General features: G+C 35.2%; 1 protein-coding gene across 7 annotated transcripts in view; it reads right to left on the minus strand.

Annotated features, from left to right (window-relative positions):
- The window catches only part of RGS7 (regulator of G protein signaling 7), a 273,357-nt gene that overhangs the window by 195,320 nt on the left and 53,105 nt on the right, over nucleotides 1–24,932 (minus strand). Inside the window, exon 1 of one of the 7 annotated variants that reach the window (XM_068676305.1) lies at nucleotides 3,507–3,858. The exons of 5 other annotated variants lie outside the window; for them this stretch is intronic. In XM_068676305.1, the coding sequence (XP_068532406.1) occupies nucleotides 3,507–3,590 (84 nt within the window). In that variant the 5' untranslated portion in view covers nucleotides 3,591–3,858. Of the gene's footprint in view, nucleotides 1–3,506; nucleotides 3,861–24,932 lie in introns of those variants that run through there. One more of the 7 variants, XM_068676306.1, reaches the window with a different exon arrangement.

Here is a 24,932-nt window from a genome sequence, read left to right on the forward strand (position 1 = left end):
TCATGAATACTACCAAAGAAGCCCACCTTTAAAATCACCCTCCAGTTACTAGGCAATGATTTTTCATAAACACGGATCTGAATGAAAACTAATGCCTGTATACATGTAGATCTAAGAACCTACTGCTACTACTCATTTCCCCTTTTCTGTTCCTTCCACTGAAAATGGGTTCATTCTTGTTTGTTTTTTAAACCCCTATTATAATATTTTTAATTTTGAATTATATTGTATCTAAAGTAAATAACCACTCTCCAATATAAATATAAAATATTAAATAATTTATATACCTTAAAAAATAGCAATATATGTTTCCCTTAATTTAATTCAGAGTTACAGAGATGGGAGAGAACAGTTTTTTCTTTCAAGTTTAGTTTTGGTTTGGAATGGTAAAATTGCATCATGGAATTCTGAACTTCAACCAGTCTCAATCAGTTAATATGACAATGGTCATTTGCAACTTTTATATAGCAATACAGTGTCTCCACATCAAGAGTAAAATGCTGTACACATTTTACAAGTAAGACAAGAAGTTCTGTGAAGAAATTTTCATACTGAAAACCTGACTGTTGCAAACTCTCTTTGACGATTTTGGGGAAAAGGGGGAAAACCTTGTGTTTCTATTCAATACTGTGTCCTCAACAGATAGACACTGTACATAGTGCTAGCATCTAATGCATTTAAACTATTGATTCTATCCAAGCTAGTTATTTGATGACAGCAAGAGAAACCAGCAGCAGAAACAAGACCAGAAATATTATTTTGCTTCTGTTTGTAATTCTGGTTTTTTGTTTTTGTTTTTAATATTTTTTTTTCTATGCCTCTAACTCACCTAAAAGACCCAGAACATGTTTACATGTTTTTCTTCTGTTGTAAAGCTATCAGCTTTTATCTTCAATTTCCTACCTACAGGAAAAATCTCGAAAGTAAGAGCAGATTCAGTGAGAGTGGGCTATATCTAGATATCAGTCCTTTCATAATCTACTAAAGAAAATCCAAAGCGTAGTGTCATTTGTAATCTGATGTCTGATAAATCTTTCAATGTCAAGCTCTCAGAAGAACAGATGGTACTACCGAATACCTTGTTACAGCTACAAAAACAGAAACTTACGAAGGCGACTGCTTCTTGGAATTCCTACAACTGCTCCCCTTATACTGTTGCAAGTCTTTTATTAGCCCACTAGCATTTTCTATGCAAAAATAAATAAATAAATAAATAAATAAAAGAAATAAATAGGAATTATGTTATAATCAAAGGGTGACAAAAGGACTTTCACTGTGATAAGATACTATGTCATCTTATCTATACTCAAAGGTCTTATTACTACATATTTGAAAATTAACTGTTGGCACCTACATACACATTCAAATTTATATCAATACAGTTTACTCACCATAACTAAGGTTTTGTTATATGTTTATGTACACCATGAAATAATAACAGAGGTATTTTATAATGTTCATTGCAACACTAACTGTAATAGTATAAGGGAAATATGGCAGTCCTTTCAAATCCAGCTTACACATAAGTGAAACAGGAAGAGATTGCTTTGCTTCTGTTAAAGAATATGAAATTTCCAATCTGAGAAAAGATAACTGCTCTGCTTCAGTATTAGTTAAAGCAAAAACAGATACCTGCTCTAAATATGGCATACAAATTTATTTCTTTTTGGAGCCATATTATACATCCTGATTTCTAAACTCATGTATGACTATCAATTATTCCACACAGTCTTCACTTAGTATGCTCTGAATGAGCCAGGTTCCCATGAGAAAAAGAGTAGATGAGCTCATAGTAGCAGGCCCTATAATGATGCACATATCCATATTGTGTAGGCAATTTAGCAATGACTTTTGAGATTTTCCTCTTATATACTTACCATTACTGTAGTTTATCAATATACATAGATATCCTACATTTTTAAACACTGAGAGGCAAGTGAAGAAATGTCAGTGTGTTAAGCTCTTTGTTAAGCTATCAGTGTGGTAGGAATTCTTGCTGCATTAAAATACCATCTGAAGTCTTTCCTCTGATGAATTAGTATAAAGAGAAGGCACTCCCTTTCAAACTTCCCAAGGTATATACAAATATGAGAAGGCAGAATCCTAAAAGATTGCAAAGTTGTTTCCAAAAGTCTAAGTATAAAAAGTTAGGAAAGCTTTCAGAATATTTTTAATAAACAATGATTTCTTTTCACTAGGTCTCTAAAAGAACATTCATAAACAGCCCCTCTGAAAAAAATCCAGGCTTTTGTCATAAATTACCAAGCCATAATAGTTGCTCCAAATAAAGTTATTTTAATAAAAAAAAATAAAAATAAAATCCTAACTCATTTTCAAAAAAGAAATGAATTGCCCTACCACATGTAAACAGTAGCCACATCTAATTTGAAAGCAAGTGTGCTAAATTTAAGATCCAAAAGAAAAGTATTTGAAAAATTAATGATGTGCCATTAATAATCCTGGAGGAGGGGAGGAGTGTGAAACTTTATAGGTGCCAATACTGACAGCATAAAAATATGAGACAGGCACTGCAACACGTGTGTTTCAGCCATTCCAAGTTGGTTAACCAACACTCAAGGGGAATAATTCATAATACCCTTCTATGCCTGCATGTTATTTGATTGTTTGGTTGGTTTGTTTTGTTTAAATTTTTCACAGTAGAACAGGGGTCAAAATAGTTACCTGCTGATACTTTGGTTTAAAAATGCTTTTTTTTTCCCTCCTCACCATTTATTCTGCATTTCAGGTTTAACAATGCTTTTTTTTCCCTCCTCACCATTTATTCTGCATTTCAGGTTTAACAATGCTTTTTTTTCCCTCCTCACCATTTATTCTGCATTTCAGGATCCAGACTTAATTCTTGATTTTGAACCAATGTTGTGTGTATAAGAACAAGTGATATGAAAAGGAAAACAATTTCATGTGTTAATTTCTCAAGCAAGTACCCTACATGCATACTCAATCTACTTTTACACTCTTACTATACAGCTCATTTTTCCAAACTGAAATTCTAACCTTCTTGGTCCCTATCTCACCACCAGAAGACTTTCAGTCCAAGACCTCAGCCCTGATCTCAAACTGGGTCAACTGTGTCACAGCTTTTTACCCAAGCCTAGACACAAGTTCTACAAAATTACAAAGAATGAAGCTTCAGTAAGTTACAACTGAAAACAGACTTTGCTTTAACATTGCAACTGGGAAACATCTGGGAAACTACCTTCTTAGTAACAGACATAACAAAACATGGTAATTCCTAGGGACTTCTCTTTTTCTTCAAAGTTTAAGATGCTGTGGTTTGAGTGACAGATAACTGAGTCATCAGTCCGTCAAATAAGACAGTAAAAACACTAGGTATAGAAGTCTTGCTTTTCAAGGCTTTCCAAGGTCATTTAATCAGTGAGATATGAATTCTACAAATGCTGAAGAGAGTGTTTTTCTCTCTGGTGCTCTGTTAGAAAAGTTACGTCGCCTTTTATAAATCCATCTCAATGTCAAGAAACAATTACCTGGTACTGTAGGCACTTGTGCATTAAGAAACGCAGGCTGCTGTAGATGCTCAGGCCAAAGTCGGCCCAGTTTCTGAACAGCATTTCAGAGTGCAGAGTGGGGTGCCCGTGTCACTAAGAGCCTGCAGCAGCCGGGAGCCATCTTCTCCTCAGGCACCAGAGCACTCACAGCTCCATTCTCTCTGAGCTCTCAGCAAGAGGACCTACGCTCTTCTGACCTCTGTTTCAACTCTGAAATGTTTCTTTCAGTATCACTCAGCTGCAAATGTGTGATACAAAACCTGACAGAAGCCTTGTCAGGTGCAGCAAATGCAGCCAAACTGGAGAGTAAGTGTACCTCTCACCTTCAGCTGCCACCACTGTGATTTCCAACCCACAGTTTGTTGCTATGACTGAAATGTCCCATTCCTTTTTCAGCACTGTGGGTTTGCTTTTTTTTAGAAGAATCACAGATGTTTTTAGCTGCTATAAGATCACCAGTGAATTGGCTCCAGGTGCACTGGTGCCAGCAAAGGGGCTGCAGGGCCTCTGTGAGGTGGGGCCTGGGCTGCCCTGTGCTGAACAAGGCCTGTTCCAGCTGGCTCCAAGGGTAAAAACTACTGCTCATAATAAAACTCAGAGGCATTCAGAACAGACAAAACCACATATCTAGCCTTTTCCCCTTCTCTTTGCTCCTTCCTTTCCCTTGCATGACTAAACAGTCTAGAAAACCATTCACAGAAATACCATTTCTCTCCAAAGACAGGACTCAGCAGCAGAGTACCCATTTAAAAATCCCTCTTCTTCCTGTCTTCTATTTTTCAGGTCCAATGTTTCCCCAGGGGTGACATTCTATAAGTTAAGACTGAAACAGTGTTTAGTCAGAGGTCAGAGTAGAGCAGAACCTGATCTACAAATATAAATGGTGCTGTTATTTATTTGAATCAGAAATTTTAGTTTGACTTTTGAAAAAAAGCCTTGAAGGCATTTTGATTTAATGTGATTTGCCTACTAATCCCATCATCTCAGCGACAAAGCAAAGATGATGTAATTTGGAGTATTCCGAGTATTGTGACAAATCTTTAGATATTTATATTGTTCTCTACTCTTTCATCTCTACAGTTCCTTCACTATTTTAAACCCACTCTAATTTAGCTGATTTAAAACACCATCATGTTTTCATATGGAATTGTCTTAGCAAATATCAAGCAAAATATTAGAACGACACAGTAACTTTGCATTTCTATCAGCAATTCAAGGGTTGAGGGGGCAATTACTGTTCTTCAGCGCTACAAAGTAGCAGATACTATGGTTTTAGTATTATTAGTATTTAGTAGTGTTAAGCTTAATACATGTACTCAGTATGTGGTCTATTAACACAGAAGCTACACATGAAATACTGTAGACTTGACTTTAAGTGATAGAAACAGAAAATGCCATGTTGGAAGTTAGTATTTAAATTCTACTGAGAACTTGATTTTCTCATCTTAATATTCTAAAGGTGTTCATTCTTATTATTCAAAAAAAAAATGCTTTCTTCACAAAATGGTCTTTTTGTGAAAGACTATTAAATATCACTTGCCAAAACAAATTTCAAATAAATAATATACATCTAACTTCTTCCAGATTATATTGCCATCTGGAAGACACCAGTATTTACATACAAGATTATAAATTGTCCAATCTGCTTTTCAGTTTCTTTGGAATTCTAATGTTGAGGATTCAGAAAGATTCAGAAACACAATGTTCACTTCTCAAAAAGATAAAGGATCGTTTACAATACAAATACTGAAAATCTGAAAAATTCTTAGGCTATGCAAAGTATAAAGTTATTCAGTAGTGCAGATTATAACAGGGCTGTGATTTCTTTCCCAGGTAAGGCATTTATTATTTTTTAGTTTTCATCCAATTGTGATTATTATACAAACATAAGTACTATTGTTATATATGTATTAAAATGTTAAAAAACAATTACTTAGATTGTTATTCAAGCATTGCAAAAATCAGTGAAAAAAACGTAATTAGGGTTGTATGCATAGCTCTACTGAGCCGCCATTTCTCACACAAACACAAGTGTACTATCTTAGTTTTTCATCTTTTGAAGAGAGACGAACTGAAAACACTGAGGCATAGCTGACAACTCCATACTTTTTTTGTAGTCTACAGTTTTTGGCAGTGCTCTACTGAGTTTTTGACCAACACTAGTGTTTAAGAATCCAGCTAAACACCATTTTTTAACAAGAATTCAAGAGCTTTTCAAAGTGGAGTCAGAGTAAACTTCTATAATCAGAATGTACCTTCAATTATTCACAAGTTTGGAATGACACAGTCATACATGGCAAGATTTCACAAATCAAAATGAAATAACATGACTGTATTATAAGAATGGAATAGATTTTTTGATGAGAAAAAACAGGTTTTTTACATTCAACTCTACTTTTACAGATTATTGTTCATATATAGAAATCTAAGAATTAATATATATCTGCTTTTGCTGTTGTTGCTATTCAACAAAATCTTCAGTACTCTTAGATGTAGTCATACAGTCTTCAATAAGTCCTAGAGAAGGCAGAAGTCTGACTACAGATAAAGTAATTAAGTCTGTCCAAACTTGAACACAAATCAAGCAGGTCTCAACACCTGACAAACGTTTCTTGAAATTCTTGAATATGAAGCTAAAAGAGGAATTTTCCACAACTATCATAAATTTCCAAATACAAAATGCATTAGTGATAAAAAAAATCTGCTTTATTTCGTTACATTTATCATTTCAAATCAAACGCTTACACATATTAGGCTCATTCTCATTCTTAGTCATTTACTAGACCATTTTATTTGTGATCACTTGTTCAAAGAAAACCAAAATGAAAGCTCAGAAAAAATGATACTAAATCTAAAGAACACCACATGGATTTGGCATCTCCCATCACTCAAGAACAACTTTTGTCAATAACCTTGCTCTCTTACAGAGAAAAGCCATGCTGCCAGTTTCTACTGTCTATTGATCATCATTTAGTGTAACAGTCACTTCGTATTAGATACTGGTTTGGTGGAATAGCAGGTAGGCTCTTCTCCAACTGCATAGAAAAGAAAGCGTTTATGAGAAACTTTGTAGTTGACCTGCTTAATGCAGATCTGTTTACAGTACAGAAACATGCTCTTCTACCCAGTAAGAGCTTTCAGATATTCTTCCCATGGAAAAAAAGGTAACTTCTGTTGCCGCAGTTTGGAAATGCATCCAAACTACTTAACCTAACATTTACCTGCATGATCTTGCCAAAAGTGGAAATGAGACAGAAGATGCACAGGCAGCTGCTAATGAGCACTGCCTTCATTAATGATTGAGGGCAGTTGTCTGTTTTCTGTTGTAAACATAAAAACAGAAACAAAGCAGGGTCCTTGGAGGCCTACCTAATTAAGAGTTTGCTAATTGGTATTAAAGCAGTAAAAGTATGATGGCACATGTAATGATGTAACTTTGATATATAAAAGGATGTATGGTCTGTGGGGGCTATAAAGCCATAAAAATTGTAAAATGTGTACAGCAGGGTAATTACAATATATTATCATAGTGCCATACAAAGACAGTCCCAGGTTTTGTTTCTTCACAAAATCCTTTATGATATTTGTAAGGTCAGGCTTGGAGAGTACTGTGATTCTATAGCAGCAATGCAAATGTAATGCTTAATCACTACAATGAAATTACCTGGATATAAATTGTCTCATATAACTGTCAAGCTTACTATTTGTACTTAACAGAATGGTTCGTGATATAAGCTAATTTGAGACCAAATTTGGGGCATTGTTTTTCAGTTGAAATCTACAACAGCTACCACAGCAAGGAGTGTTACATGAAACAATAAACAAAATGCTAATGTATTCTACCTACCAGAATTACCATTTTCATTATTGCACAAGTATCAGGAAATTGGGATACAAAAGCTGAGGTTTTCTTCAGATAACTACGTAGCCTATAGCTACAGAAAAAAATAAATATGCAGACAAAAGTACTTGAAGTTCTCAGACAGTGTTCTTCTGGAGTTATTGAAAAACATGTAAATGTATTTTAGAATTCACTGCGATTATCATAAAATGGATAATTTTAGGGTTTTGTCTGTTTGTTTGTTTTTACTTACCATTGCTCTGAAAATATGATTTGTTTCTTCTAACCTTTTGCTTTTTGTCTTCCTTTTGCTTCTGCAAGGAGTATTCAATATGAATTCATTGTTTACACAAAGATGCATGAGGAACAGCAAAGTTTAGAAACGTTCTCACAAGACGCATACCAAATCTCCCGACATTCTCTTGTAGTATTTCCATGTTCCCCTTTGCTTTCAACTGTTACTAATGTTTTCTTTGTGTTTGTTGTTTTTGTTTTTAATTATTATTATTATGGTTAAAAGCAGCTATCGTTAATCCTTACCAACAAATCAAGCATTGTAGACACAATTTGCCACTTGGATCTATGTTAGTCTCAGATATAAATTAGAGACAAATTTTACAATTACTTTAGAAGGAAATCTTGGGACTCAAGTTTCTCTGTTTCACCAAGCACAAACAATACCCCTATGAAGAAGTTTTGGTGATAAAACTGCTACAACACCATTTATCTAAGCAGACCAAGCTGCTATTGACTCAACACATTGACAGAGGCATTCACAAGCTATTTCTTTCATTATACTCTTCCTTACAAATGATGAGAACAAACACTGCTGGCCAACTAGCAGAAGCACCCAAAGCACCTGTAACTGTCACTGGGAATCATAAGGTGTCACCCCCTACTTACATTTTTTCCCATGATTTTCAACCCAAATATGAGGATTTCCTGCATAAAAAAAGTGTAACTCCCCTAGTTCTACTAAAGTTTTCAGAAAGTTGACTTATGACAGCAATACGTACAGTGCAAAAAACACAGCAAAACAAACCTGAATCTGGAGGTAGCTTGAGCAGTACTCATATATGGTCTGTCACCCAGCTCAAATTAATCACTATCCTCATGAATCATATCACCTTTCTTAATGACCTTAGAAGTTCACTGCTTTCTGCTGCAGGACTAGCAGTAACCCAAGTAGCATTTTGTTATCCTTAAAACAAACAAACAAACAAACAAAAAAAACCCTCCTCTTTACAAGTTTTCCTCATGGGATAGAAATGATGAATTGCTAAAACTTTCTATAAACACCTGCCCCAGCACAGCACAGATAGAAACTCTGAGCTGTCCAATTAGAAATAATTGCAAAATCCTCCCCCATCTTAAAGAAACAAACCCAAAACTTAATAAATAAATATATATATATATATGTGTGTGATTAAAAAAAAATAAAAATCAGGAAAGCTTTACTTTCAACAAGAACAAATGGGAAAAATATCTGGTGTGTCTTGGAAGGGCGATGATCCACAGGAATAAACAGCATGGGATGATGAACAAGAATACTGAAAAAGGGTTTTCAAATGCACAAATTGGACCACCTCATAAACTTGCTATGCAGATCTAAATGCCTTGTGAATTCTAACAGTTGCAGTCTTGTAATGGAAGTGATGCAAATTAGAAAAATAGTTACAATAGGAAAGAAATGACAGAAGATTCAGGTAACACATCCATCTTTTAGTCTCATTAAAACATCCTCTTTGCTACCTATATTTATGAGCTTTTCTAAGCAAGTACACAAAAAAAAAAAAAAAAAAGAAAAAAATAACCAAGGAAAGGTTGGATTTTTATTTATTTATTTTTTGGCTTCTTATAAAATACTAATGCAGTAGAAACTTAATGGGTTGAAAAGAGATTCTCTGAACTACCTGCCACCTTTTTCTGTTCAGTAGCAGATCTGTAAATTAAACAAACAATATGTTTGAAATCCAAAAAACCAAACAAAAAAACCACAGACCTCTGTCTGTGAAAAATGAACATACGATCATTTTACTTAGAATGAAAGGAAATGCTATTTTGTCACCAGCTCCTCATATTTATTTGTTTGTTTTTTACACTATGAAAGAATGTAAGGATGATTTCAGAAGAAATGCTAATATCCATGGCCATTTTAAGAATAGAATAGTGTAAGTAGCAGGGATTACAGTCGATGAACAGTTCTAAAAGCAAAGGCAATATATTTCTTTTTTGCAAGTACTAGTTAATTAATCATGGTCAAAGGGTCAAAAGCCCATGCTGGGTAGCTCTAAGAACGGAAGTTAGGTATTAAAAAAAAAAAAAAAAAAGATGCATACATTAAACCCATGTCAGCAAAGTGAAATGCTCTAAATGTTCTAAATAAACTCAGGTGTGACATTCTGAACAAATGGGAGCAGATAACTGAGCAGTCCATCATCTTGATGGCAGACATATCTTGTTTCTGTTTCCATTGGAGAAAGTAACTACGTGCTATTTCTTGCCTGTTATATATTCATTAGATTTTCCCTTAAAGTGTGAAGACTTCCATTCTTATAAGTTTTCACTACAAAGTATTTCTGAAGGAACCTGCAACACTTCTATAATACTAGTTGCCCAAGGGTGTTAGATTAACCAAGAATTTTGTGAAATAATAAGTAGGTGCTAAAGCACACTAACAATTTAAAGATACAGCCTTCAGAAACTTTTGTGATTAACACATTACTCAGAACCGAATTCACAAAAAAAGTGTCTGTTAACTTTAGTAGGAGTGTTACTTACACAAGGAGCACTTTTCGGAACAGAGGCAAAGACTTCTGCTCTACAGACAGCCTTAATCAGGTTAGATATAATATGCTATGAAGCACAAGGTTAGGCTCAAGGGAGAGGAAATAGGTCCATAGTAAAATAACTGCTGTTATCCTAACAGATTCCTCCCATGCTAATTCCTATGCTTGACTTCCAGTAAATATCCACATCATACTTCAAGCACTTTCACATGGTTGTCACTTACTATATGATGTGATAGAATCAGAATCACTGAGATTGGAAGGGACCTCTGAAGATCATCTATGTCCAACAATCTGCTCATTTGGGTCAACTAAATTACAATTAAATGCAAACAGTTCAGAGGTAGGTTGCTGACTGGTGGTCTATTCAGTGATTTTAGGGCATTTCAAAGTAGTAGCTACTACTACTTTGATACTTTGATACTACTACTTTGATACTTTGTGATGCTGTCTAAAACTAATGACCAAAATCCTTATGTTGTACCTCCAATTACCATTAGATTTGCATTATTACCTACTGGAGAATAATGAATTTACAATTAAAACTGTAACATTTCTTCAGGAAAAAAAAAAAAAAAGACATTTTATAACTAGCATATAGTTTTGTTTGGTTTATATTACAGTTACTTTTTATTAAAGAGACATGCTATGGCATAAGTACAACACATAATTTCAGTTTTTACCTGTATCACTGATAAAAGAAAAAAATTAAACAAAGGTAAACACTCTAAAAATGTTAAAGAACAGGAGATAGCTTCCGTTTCATGCCTGTAAGAGCTGCAGCTCTGAAAAAAATCACACTTTGCCTTAGAAAAATAATTAATACCTGTTGAACAGAAGTTTATCATCAAAAGAATCCTTTTTCTTTTTCCCCCCAAAAAATTACTTTGAGCTTCAAAATTATATTAAGTGTTGCTGAGATTTGTTTTCATTTCTGTCCACAGCCAGTTCCCAGAACCTGTCCAGAACAAATGCGCTGGTTCTATATAATAAAGATAATGCAAATCTTACTGCTAACATTTTTGTATACTTTTGTTTCCTTGATTTTAGCTCAATCTTCCTGCTGTTCCATTTGACAACTCTGGGAAAGTTACCACCAGAACTTGACTAGAGTAAAATGACATCAAGCGGAAAGTTTGTAATATGCCAGTTAGGAAGTACTCCTTCAAGCAGGCAAAGCTGGAATTTACTTCAAGAAAGCCTAGGGAGAAAAAATCAATGCATTCATTCGAGTTCCAGTTCTGCAAGTACTTCACATAAAAGAAATCCAGTTGATTGAGAAAATTTAATGCATAAAAAATGCTGATAATTTATTTGTTGTTTCCTTTTCCTACATATTTAATAAAGACTCCTGATCTCTTTCTTGTAGTTTGCTTGAGACTTTGCAACTCTTTGTTGCTTTGGTAATTACAGAAATTTTCTTTTCAATCTCTTGAAGCCTAAGGGAAAAAAGCATTGATTGGCTATGAAAAGCACACTGATGCTGTCTCCTCACAGATATTTTTTAAGAACTCAAATTTCACTTCCTATGAGACATAGAGCTTATATAAATTTGTAGAATACATTCCACAAGCAAAGCCAGAAGTAACTAGCATACACTGCTATATTGCAGATCTTTGTACAGCATTTCAGCAGATTTAAGCTCCATCAACTCTTGAAGTCTGACAACATGCATGAAAAGCATTAGGGTCTATGGATGTTGATCTACACACTGGGGCAACAAATCAGAAGTTCTTAGTCTGGGATTGCACTCTGTATCACCTGTATCTCTACACAGTTTTTCTTTGTGCTACTAGTTGTTTTCAATCACAAATTATCTTTTCCAAAAGAATAGGTCTCTACAAATTCAGCCGCTATCACCTATGGAGAAACTCCTACACTAACTTCTTAATTCTGTTTTCATCAGTGCAGTAATGACAAAATTATTAACTACTTCCACCAGTTGACTAAAGGAAATAGGATTCCAGGAGGTGTACTACTGTGAATATGAAAGTATGGTAGAAGAACAAAAGCCTTTTTTTAATATAAACACAATGTTGCTTGTTCACATCTAGATCATTCATGAGAAAGAGGAGACAATAAGCCAGTCAATTGTTTTAGGTTTAACTAAACTCAAGATCACGCATCTTCATCAACTATGTAGTCCTGATTTTAACAAGAAGCTTTGCCAAGGTTCTGGCTGGTGTGACTGAAAAAAATAGAATTCTGTGCAACAGTACTGTAGCCTTGTGCTTTAAATACAAACCGTTCACTTTTTCTTTTGTCAGCAAGAAGACTGACAACTGCTATGTCTTCCATTTTCAGTTTCTTGTCAAGAAGTAGATTTTCTTTTATTTCTTTCTCTTTCCCATCTACAATGCAGTTGTGTCTGGAATGCTATCTTTTTACCTTACCTTAATTAAATAAAGTTGCAGGAGAGGAGCATGTCTACAAAGGGCCACGGTCAGGAATAAGATTGTGGAAATGTGTAACTGTTGTGCTCAGTCACATTTATATTTACACTCACGTGAATATTTTTGTTAACTATCTCTAAATACAGCTATTGATCTGGAAAACACTTGTCAAGAATCTCTATATTTAGCGTTTTTGTGAACACAAAATCCACCATTTGGAATACACATTATTCCTGTTCTCATCCAGGTACTGGTGGTTAGGCAGAAAACAAATCACCTCAAAATAAATAAATAAATAATCAGATATAAGACAACTTGTGTGACATGGAGATGAATACTTTTTCAAATATTTTGAGTGATACTTTCTGCTTCTAGTTAAACGATTAGATCTACTACTCAAGAAAGCCTGTGATATGACATTCTTCCTCAATTAGCATTTGTTCTTGTAATACTATTAATGATTAGATAATCTAGTGTTCAAAATGTACTTGGAATAAAGAGTATGAAATGACGAATATATCAGCATGAACTTCAAAGTGCACTCTCTAGGTGAGATAGAATTACAGAACCATGGCAGTTTTGAGATGTTATCCAAGAAAAAAAGACACAATGAAACTGCATTGAAGGAAGATACTGGTGTTACATGAAGACTATATGAATACAGGCAAAACAACGTAAAAAGCAAAAGAGGATACTAGGAAGCTGACTTTCCCAATGCTAACTGAGCACAAAACAAGTTATTCCAAGCAAATGCTCATTCTGAAAATGATCAAACATGGAATAAGATGTATCACAACTAACCAGCCAGAGCGATGTTGCAATACCTAGCTGTGATTGAAGGACTGTAATATAAACTGTTTTAAAACTTGGAGACAAAATGGTTTTCATGTGAAGCATTTGAGGAACTTATGGTGTGAAAGGAAGATTAAAAAATAAATAAAACAGACAAATTTACGGCAACAGGTAGATTAAAGAAATGATCCCTATGGAACTATTTGAGTGATACCAGTACAACTAGCTTGCATTTTCCTACAACGGAAGAGAAACTGTTGTTTAATATGTTCAATATTTAATTAATTAAATTAATCAAAATTAATTAATGTTCAATAACTTCAATAATTTGAATGTCTGAATTAATGCTGCATGTCTGGAAAGCAAAAGTTACAAAAAAAATATTGTTAAAGAAGGCAGGTCATATTAACTCATATTCTGAATTCAAGATATATGTATTTATAGCCTGAGGTCTTCAGCAGCCAAGAAAGTTAAAAAAGATGTTTAGGAGACAAATTTGTTTGCAGCTGAATATGTAGGTTAGGCAAGCAGATTTAGTCTGGACAGAACAAGATTTAGTTTGAAATAGAAAAGCATTATTAATTTGGCATAGTAATAGTAGCTGAAGTCATATCAAACATAAAATTATTCTGTGACTTTATTGATGAAAAAGGCAAAGACCAAAAATGGAGACCTACAGCTCCACAGTCAGCCTTGAAGGAAGATCCTATAAAGGAAGAAGGATGAGCCATGGGACCTAAGTAACAGCAACCATTACAAAGAACACAGCTTAAATTTTGAAGTGAAGGGTAGCTTTAGAGTACAAGGTATGTCCCAGTTCTGAGATTTAGCCCAGGGGTAATGGTTAGATACTTTACTACTGGTAGCATAGAAGAGAAGTTCCATCTCAGAGTCAAAAGGAAAGAATGGGAAGAACTGCTTTAGACTGCTGCTATCAATTAGCTTTGACAGCAAGGAAGAAAGGTTGTTGCTGGTTTCCAAAAGACAAAGTTTATAAAGCCAATATCATGTATTCAACAGGTTTATGTCATTTAATCCAGTCTTAATAGTTTCTAGACTGCAGGGCCAATTTCACCCCATTCTACATAGTGTTCAATTTCATAACATTAAATTCTTGCAGAGTCTCATTTGAGAAAAAGGCTTAATGATTCAATCCCTGGCTGCACTAGGCTGGGTGCTAAGTACTCATGAAGCTCCAGATATTAGAGAAAATGTTCTCAGCAATAAGATTAATACATGGAGATCCATCTCAGTGTTACATAAGCACATGGGGTGGCAGTACCTGCATTGTTTTCCTCTGGAAACCATTTGAACAGAGTATGCTAATATACATGTATGTACTGCTCAGTAATCATGCAAGTTCAGTTCCTTGACCACTGGTAAGAACAAACTAAACAGAACTGATCCTTCACCATGGGCAAGGGAAAGATCAGAAAAGTCTGAGTTTAAAATTAGAAGAAAAAAAAAATCAATAAAGAGAAGCCCATATGATAAATACTATTCTTAAAGTATGTTTGTTTGGCATTCAGAATGCCAGGATGGTAACTTATTTAACCTTGTACCTTGTAATAATTTTATAAATAGAAGCAATTCATATTGTTTAGGTTTTATGTGGAATATAAGTACATATAAATGAGATAGGAGCTGTTTCTTCAGAGTTTACTAGAACTACAATCAAACCCAAATCATAACTATATCAGACTTTGAAGATATTTGAATTGAGAACTTTAATGAGATACATTCCTTGTCTGGTGCATACCTCTAATAACTGCATGTGTAGGAATACATCTAAAATTGTATTATTATTTTTTTCATGAGGCATAATGTGAAGTGCTGCAATTCTCTGCCACAAGTCAGCTCAGGTCCACCTCTATCCATGAAAAATAACTGATTAGCATGAAGTCAGAACACTTATTAAGGAGAAAGCAGGCAGTAAAGACAGCAGAATGACAGCTGGTTGGAGAGGAGAAAGGGCTGGCAAGCAGCTTGCTGCTGACAATAGGTGAAGCAACAAATCTAGCAGATGGCTACGCAGAAGGGACCTAAGTAGAAACCAAGCAAATGGGTACAAAAAGGTAAATTTTCACTGGGACTACTGATGACTGTATGTGGTCAGCTCCAGAAGAGGTTATAACCCAAGTATCCCTGGCATTAAAGTGAATGTATCTATATTCTTGCACTAAATTGCTCCAGGGAATTTCACCTATTCCATTCATATCTCTAAGCTTTTAAGCCATTCCTTGATGGATGAAATGCCATTCATTTTTTCTAGTACTAGTGGAGAACTTCTCTTGTGCATTCAAAAAATATCTGTGCCCCTGTGCACCTGCCACAAGATGAAATAGAAGGTATCTACTGTAGATAGATAAAGAACCTAAAATTCAATTTTTCAGAGAATTCCATTATCTGCATAGATTATGGCTAGGACTGTTTCAAAATTGTTTTTAAAGGAAGCAAACAAAAATAATTTCAAAGCTGGGAAAAAAAAAATCAGTCTATTGAAAACTGTTTGGAAACCACTGATTGTTTTTGGCTCTGATGTTATTATCATCTTGTATTTTATGTGCATACTTTTATCGTAAGAACATGAGCTCAACTAAATATAGAGCTCTTAAGAAGCATTGCCTAAAAGCTCATCCTAACCTTGATCTGTCATAAGGCTGATCATAACAAAACCATAACTTACTTCTTTCTCTTCATAATTAAAATACAGACTGTATTTTTTACATTCTACTAAATTATTACTTGAGGAAACCAAAGAATAAATTATTATAAAACAGGTCACATATTTGGCTTACTTCTGTTTCTGGATGTCTAAACCACTGACTTGATTGAGAATACTCATGTGAATTACAGGTTTACTCTGAGAGGTAAAACTTAAACGTAATCTTTACAAGAACTGAGAGCCCTGAATATGACAGGACTGAGATGTGGCAGTGCATTATACATATACATGCACAGAATATGCACAAATGTTCTCAAGTTTAAATGAAAGCTAGAAAAGCTTACTGGAATTCAACCACTGCCCAGTAAAAATAATCAATTTTTACTGAGATAACCTGGTTTCTAGATTAGTAAAAGAAAGCAATTTAATATCACAAATTTTCTGTAGATGTCTATAAGTAATTTAATATTGCATATCATACAAATCTGGGGGACGTGCTATTTCTCTGATAAAATTTTGGTAAAAAAAAAAGACCTGAAATATTATTGCAGACTCTCAACAGGAATACTATTGTCTAAGAGTAAAACACCTTAAAATTTAGGTGGAAACTTAGCAAGTCTAAAATATCTTATGTAAATGGAACTCATAAATGGAACTCTTCCTTTCACATAGCATTTTCAAACACTTTCCAATGTAACTGTGAGTATAAATAAACATATTTAAAGCCTTAATGAAATTTCTGAGAATTTTTGGACAATCTAAGGGTAGCATGCACCATATATATAATAATGAATCATCAGAATATGCAGATAGAAAATGTGAGAATATATTAATACAGTATTTTCCAAACTGGTGCTTGATATTGAAAAATTCTTTACACTGCATTATGAAAAGTAATTACTCATAAAGACCTTTCCTGATATTCTACAGATTATTTTTTTAAATTTATTTACATAACCCACATTTGTATTTATGTATTATATTTCTACGTCAAAATAGGCAACATTTTTTTCAGGAAAAGCTGCAGTAACGCACTGTAACTAGATAACATCCTATGTCTTTGTTAACTAATGCACATGTCAAAAAAAAAAAAAAAGTAATGAATAAGTAAAGAAGCTTTCAATTTGAGTGAGTCATAGCATCTTTGGTTTGCTGCCATAAAACTCAGTTTCATAAATCCACATCTGTGAAGATTCTTCCAACATGTGAGCACAGCTGTCCCTCAGATCTAACTTACTACACATTTTCTGATCATCTTTTTGTCTGCTTGGCAAAATCAAGCCTTCAATTAGTATTGTACAAATTATTCTGTCACATAGCTAGCATCTTTTTTCATCCACTAAACATCTGTTAGGAAAGTTGAGTATTCGTGTGCAAATTATATTTCCTTTTGAACATAATCTTTTCAGATGCTGTTATTGGATAAATTTCTTATATCCAACATGGGAGGTATTAAATTGCATATAGAAAAAATGATTTCAATTTATCAATAGCCAGCCACTCTACAGCACTCGTTTCAAAAGCAGTTTTACATATCAGACAGTATATGTTCTTCTATTACACAAATTACTGGAGTAGTTCACAAACATTCTAAATCCATCCTGAACAGTTTATTTTTCTTCATTGCAGTCAGGAAGACAGATCTAATTCTTAAAGTCTACTACAATATCTAATTTAATTCTCTATTCTCTTGATGAATAACCAAAGTGCATTTTCTTGCTCATTTTACAATTAACAGTTTGAAAATGAATTTCAATCTACTATTTGCTAGATATTTTAAGCATTCATCACCCTACCACATGATTTGGTATCCAACACAGAAATTTTCATTTTGAGATTTTAGTTAATTTAAATAAAAAAAAAAAAAAAAATAGGTAGGGACCTAAGATTGGCAAATGTAAAGTCTGTCAATGTCTATCAAAGCAAAGTTAATAGTTTTGATACTTCAAAAAATTTTTGAAGAATCAGCATGCTTGTTTACATAACTTAAGCTTCAGGACTTTTCTGCAGGCACATTTAAGGTTTAATTCTCCTGTAGGATCAAATATTAATTACTTATTATATCATACAGTATGATGAAGAATGGCAAGATACAGATAAGAGAGGACTAGGCCACTGTAGCAGTGACAAGCTCCAAATGCCTGTTTTATTCAAGCTGGAAGCACTTGCCTATGGAATCAAGATACACTGAAGGTTTCCCTGGAGTAATAAAGCAGACTGAGCATCTGGGCAGACACATCTATATTGTGCCTTTAGGGGACAAGTCAGGGAAATGGCTACAGCTGGCATAAGGCCAGATGTGGCAGGGACAAGGTGCACCTGATATGCTCACCCTGCCCATCTTGCTTGTGGGCAAACTTTGGTTTATGTTAAGGCCTTGCTTCACAACCCCCAATGCTCACCATACCTGAGTACAGGTCGGTATTAAATAATAGTTCAGTACAGATGTAGCCTACATAAATCAATTGTATTTTTGAGGTAACACACAAAGTAGAGAACAATTTTAAAACACTATCAAACATGCTTACTTACTGCAATTTTAACATGAGACATTTACCCTAGTATAAACATAGCCCAAAGCATTTTCACATGCTTCTTAGTTCTGAGAATATATTTTCCTGCTACATGAAACATGTCATTGCCACTGAATCTTTGTATTTCCCATGTGAAAACGAATATTATTTCAAATTTCATCTAGAAAATTGTTATTTATACTGCTATTTCTTTCCCATAAAATTGTATTTTCATTCAGCTGCCACTTACGGAGTTTTAAAATAAAATATGCGCCTATGATACGCTACAGTTTAATTTTAATAACGGAAAGATGCAAGTACCTCTCTATTCTTAATTTCTGTTGACTTAGGAAGTTCTTTGAGCAAAGAAATGAATAAAAATATCTTGAATCAAATCTATAAAATTGATAGATTTTATAAATCTATGTCTTTTATTAAAAAAAAAATAATAATAATAATAAAGCCCTTAGATGATGTTATTCCAATCAGTAAGTGAAAGTAAAGCAAATTTCCAAGAGAAAATAGTAGATGAGAGCTTACTCTGAATTTCTTTCTTATTCTAAAGCAAGCAAGAGATGCAGTCTAGGAAGATGGGTACAGTGGATTGTACACAACACCAGCATTCTAGAAATTATACTTTAAACACTATTTTTATAATTAAGTTTGCTAAAAAGAAAAAAAAAAAAGTCCAAGAAATTAAGAAGCTTGCATTTCTCATCTGGGACCCAGAGAAAGTCAAGACTCACCCCAGGGTAAAGATTACTGCTACTAATATCATACACTTTGACAGCACAGTCTGAGCAATGGAAACAAAATGCTAGCATTTGATCCATAGCTGTTATAACCAATAAGCTCTGCTAATTTGTAATTCATGAGCACAAATTTTCATCATGACAAAGAAGAAGTGGTAAACAGCCTTGGCAGAATTTAACAGTAGGCTGATAATAAGAAATTCATTCCATACCTTTAAGCAGACTTGCCATCTTTCTCCGAATCTTTTCCAGCTCCCTTTCTGAAATAAGGGAATAAAACTGCAAACAATATTCATGTTTTAGATAAACCATGTATTTAACTGAAGATATAACAATCTAGACCATATAGTAGATTACTTTTGAACAGGCAAAACACGAAAGTCTACACCCCCTGTTAGTCTCAGTTTTAGGATGTGTTTCAGCGTTACACTTCATTATTACTAGAGAATCTATGTTGTCAAAAACATGAGCAGATTTTTCTAGCCCATACAGTCACAGAATGAGCATCCAGAAAGAGAACCAAGTGTAACTGTAAGAATTATAGTCAACCATAATCACAGAATCACAGGATCACAGGATCATAGAACTGTAGGGGTTGGAAGGGACCTCGAAAGATCATCGGGTCCAACCCCCCTGCCAAAGCAGGTTCCTCAGAGCAGGCTGCCCAGGTAGGCATCCAGACAGGCCTTGAATATCTCCAGAGAAGGAGACTCCACAACCTCCCTACGCAGCCTGTTCCAATGCTCTGTCACCCTCACCATGAAGAAGTTCTTTCACATGTCAGTGCGGAACTTCCTGTGCTCTAACTTGCAGCCATTGCCCCTTGTCCTATCCCCACAAACCACTGAGAAGATGTTGGCTACATCCTTCTGTCCCCCACCCCTCAGATATTTATATACATTGAGGAGATCCTCTCTCAGTCTTCTCTTCTCCAGGCTGAACAGACCCAGGTCTCTCAGCCTTTCTTCATAGCGAAGATGCTCCAGGCCCCGTATCATCTTTTTGGGCCCTCTGCTGGACTCTTTCCAGGAGATCCCTGTCTTTCTTGTACCAGGGAGCCCAGAACTGGACACAGTACTCCAGGTGAGGCCTGACCAGGGCAGAGTAGAGAGGGAGGATCACCTCCCTTGACCTGCTGGCCACGCTCCTTTTAATGCACGCCAGGATCCCATTAGCCCTCTCGGCCACAAGGGCACAGTGCTGGCTCATGGTCAACCTGTCGTCCACCAGGACCCCCAGGTCCTTCTCTGCAGAGCTCCTCTCCAGCAGGTCATCCCCCAGCCTGTACTGATATTTTGGGTTGTTCCTTCTCAGGCGCAGGACTCTACACCTGCTCTTATGAAATCTTATTTGGTTTCTTCCTGCCCATCTCTCCAGCCGGTCCAGGTCTCACTGAATGGCAGCACAGCCTTCTGGCATGTCAGCCACTCCTCCCAGCTTTGTGTCATCGGCATACTTGCTGAGGGCAGACACTACTACCTCATCAAGGTCGTCGATGAAGATGTTGAACAAGACTGGACCCAGCACCGACCCCTGGGGAACACCGGTAGTCACAGGCCTCCAGACAGACTCTGCTCCTCTGATAACCACCCTCTGAGCTCAGCCAGTCAGCCAGTTCTCAACCCACCTTGCCGTCCACTCATCTATCCCACACTTTCTCAGCTTTGCTAGTAGGATGTCATGGGAGACAGTATCGAAAGCCTTGCTAAAGTAAAGGTAGATGATATCCACCCCACCTACCCAGCTGGTGATGCCATTGTAGAAGGCCACAAGGTTGGTTGAGCACGACTTCCTCTTGGTGAATCCATGCTGACTACTCCTCATAACCTTCTTCTCTTCCAATTGCTTGGAGATGGCATCTAGAACAAGCTGCTCCAATACCTTTCCAGGGACAGAGGTGAGACTGACTGGCCTGTAGTTTCCTGGATCCTCCTTCCTGCCCTTCTTGAAGACCAGAGTGACATTGGCTATCCTCCAGTCTTCAGGCACCTCACCCATTAATAATAATAATGCACATAATAATGTGCAAGTTTTTTAAGACATTTGAGGTTTTGTCTTTAAATGCAGGTCCACATCCTAAGGAGTATGAAATGTTTTTTCCCAATCTTCTGGGTGTGACAGTGTATTTAGTTTAACAAATAGCAATTATTTATTAATTCTTTCACTGTTGATTACTTCAGAAAAAGCATGTAATTCTTGGATGGAAGTAGTGCTCAGAACAAAAACTGAGTAGGCAGCCCTATGACTACTTCTCTATTTTGAGCTTTATATTATTGGTATAATTTTATAATTGGTATTGCTTTATACTATTGGTACTACAGCTTCATAATTGTATGGGGTTATTTTTAAAATAGAGTTATTTTCACAATCAATTTGGATTAAAATTTATTCTTATTCCAGTGAAACATAATTGCTGTATTGCACAGGGACTTAAACCTTTCAGGAGACAGTCAAAACAAATTACTAGATCATAATCTATAATGTATAAGTACATTTTGAGCCATTCTGCTCCATCTCACAAATCTCCATGAAAGGTTGTTTTATCTTGCTCTCAGTTTAAGTGAAGAACATCAGTCAAAACAGTCACTAGTGCTGCAAACTGTGGGGCAAGCACTTCACTGCTCCAACTCTGCAACTGAGTTTGTTTTTTTCTCTCCGTAGTCCCAAGAACATCCTCATGACAAAGAACAAAACTGCTACCTTCAGGAACATAGGTCAGAACGAGGAAGCTAAATATATTTACAGAAGTATAGTACATTCAGCAGGACTAATTAAGTCACCTACCATATTTCTAGAGCCAGCTAAAGCAATCTCTGATAGTTCAAGGAAGACTGATAAAATCCAAAGGATCTGTGAAATGCAAACATAATACTTTCATTTAAAGTCAGAGAGAGCAACTTACAGACCTACAGGATAGACCATCAGATTTTGACACTCAGAGAAATACTGGGCAATGTTAAACTACTTTAGAGGTACCTAAAACAATTGTGGCAACAATAGATATTATCAGGTTTTGCAAAGTTTTTGATGCTGCTAATGCAACTGTGCTTTGATATTCAGAGAGTAACAATTTAGGTATAATGATAAGAGTTAGAAAAGAATAGTTAAGCATTGGAACAGAGCATTTGTTTTAGCAACAAAAAGATTATGATCAGGGATGGGATTATACCTGACCTTGCCTCTGCAACTTGGGAGGGACTAGATCATCTCCTGAAGTCCCTTTATGTTTCTATTTCTATGACACCATAACATAAATGGTTTTCAAAACCACTAGGGAAACCACAATTAAATTACTGAAGAAAAGATATAGAACTATGCTAAACATTCAAGAAAGTTATTCCTCACCTAGCTGGCAGTCTTCCTGGGATCCTACTGCAGATGAGTCTACTATATTAGAAAGTATTCTTTCAGTATTCAAAGGATGATGAAGGAAATATAGATGCATTTGCAAGCAACAAAACTCAGAGCAAGCCCTTCAGAGAACATAATTCTCTAATATATCAAGCTAGTTTCAAAAAAAAAAAAAATAAAATAAATCACACTGAATTCAATGATGACAAAAGCAAAGTGCTATGCTTTGCAAAGGGAAGAAACCCTCAAGACACAAACACAGAATGCAGAAGAGAAAGGTTTAAAAAGAATTGCTCCAATCAACCATTCATATAATTTCAAATTTCCTGACAACAAGATGAAACAAATAATCTAACAAAAATACTGCAAGGTTTCAAGAAAAAATGGTCTCAAAAAAGAAAAGGGGGGGGGTGGTAGTCACTCCTGCCATTGGAGTCATCAAATGCCATCTGTCGCAGAAAAAAATCTAGAAAAAATGCCTGTTACCATATCTAGTGAGTAAGAGCTTTATTGTTTGAATGACTTCAAATTTTCAATCTGCAACAAGGTGTTCTTGTAAAACTATTTTCATTAATTCATTTATTTCTATCAGCATGTCATTATTCCTCGCATTTACCCACTTAAGCTTCCTCATACCAGGTTTATTATCCATATATCCTGATATTTAGTCTCAGACAATTATATAGTTGGAATCTGCAACTGAAAGAACAGTTTTACAATTTCTGGGAAGAAATTGGTACAATTTCAAAATTTATTAATGTTCTAAATAACACTTAAAATGTATTAAATGCAACTTTCAGTTAGAATGTACTGAACAGAGAAACACCAGAGATAGTCAAGGTAATCTTTGAGAGATTACCCTAAAGGGGGCCTACAAGACAACTGAAGAGGGACTTTTTACAAAGGCATGTAGTGATAGCCCAGGAAAAGAGGTAATAACTCTAAACTGAAAGAGAATAAATTAGAATTTAGGAGATTGCCCAGAGAAGCTGTGGATGGCCCATCCCTGGAAGTGTTCAAGGCCAGGTTGGATGGGGCTTTGGGCAACCTGGTCTGGTGTCCCTGCCCTTTGCAGGGGTGTGGAACCAGGTGATCTTTAAGGTCCCTTACAACCTAAACTATTCTTTGATTCTATGAACATATTAAGTTTTCTTATCAGTCTTTTACATATACTGTAAAATATGTGACCTTCTAGTTCTATAAAAAATCTTCCCAGAAAAAAAAATGCACAGTGGATTTTTTTCAGCCATACAGCATTCTGAATCAGTGCAAGCCCTTAGCAGTTTCATTATTTCCCAAGGAAACTGAAGACAAATGAGGGAAAAGAACATATCCAAGACAGCCCTGTTAAACTTTAGCAGTGAAATAAGGAATTAATAAAAGGCATTTCTTTCCTATCATAAGGGAAGATACTGTGTTAAAGGGGGAAAGGGATAAAACAGAAGGAAGGTGTCACCTCAAACATTTCCTACCAAGGCACAAGTACAGATAAATGAATATATTACCCCCCTTATTTCAATTAATTAAAATGTTAAGTAAATATAAGGATAAAATATATTCCATAATCCAGGCTAACTGTAGTAGTTACAAAAGAACATATAAAACACAGGGTTTTATTTCCCTAAACCAAAGATTTTTGGCATGAATCCAGTAAGTGTATATTCCTAAACATTTATGTTTGTTTGTTTTTTAATGAATTTCCACACTTACATTATTATTATTAATCCTACCATTAGCACCCTTGTCTTCAAATAGGCTACTGTACTGTTTAAAAATGGTCTTACATCCATCAAATATCACATCTATCTACTTTTTTGGACTCCATGCTTTCTACTTGACATCCGAAATAATAAAGCAAAATGCATCACAATCATAAGTTGCATGTACAACTTCTGTTCATCTTACTCAAACTGACATGCCTTACAAACAGTATTCAAGAGGCCTGATGAAAAAGCCACTGAACCTGTCAACGGCTGTTTCCATTGACTGCAGTGAATTTTGCTAATTTCCATTATATTTTCAAATGTGTACAATTCAAAATCCATAGATGAGGGGAAAAAATGATTATTTTTTATGTTTTAATATACATTTTATTATACTCATTGAATTTAATATCCTCTTTGAATAACTTAAGACCTTGAAAAAAAAAATCCTTTCATATTTCACAATTAATAAAAAAAAAAAAAAAAAAAAAAAAGGAGGGGCGAGGGACATTTGGGGGATTTAAACAGCTCATGGGCAGTATATTCATTTGCCAATAATGCACACATACCTTTCTACCAGGTCAACCTGAAAGTCACTGACATTAT

The sequence above is a fragment of the Anas acuta genome, chromosome 3 (assembly GCF_963932015.1).
Source record: "Anas acuta chromosome 3, bAnaAcu1.1, whole genome shotgun sequence".
Taxonomy (NCBI): Eukaryota; Metazoa; Chordata; class Aves; order Anseriformes; family Anatidae; genus Anas; species Anas acuta.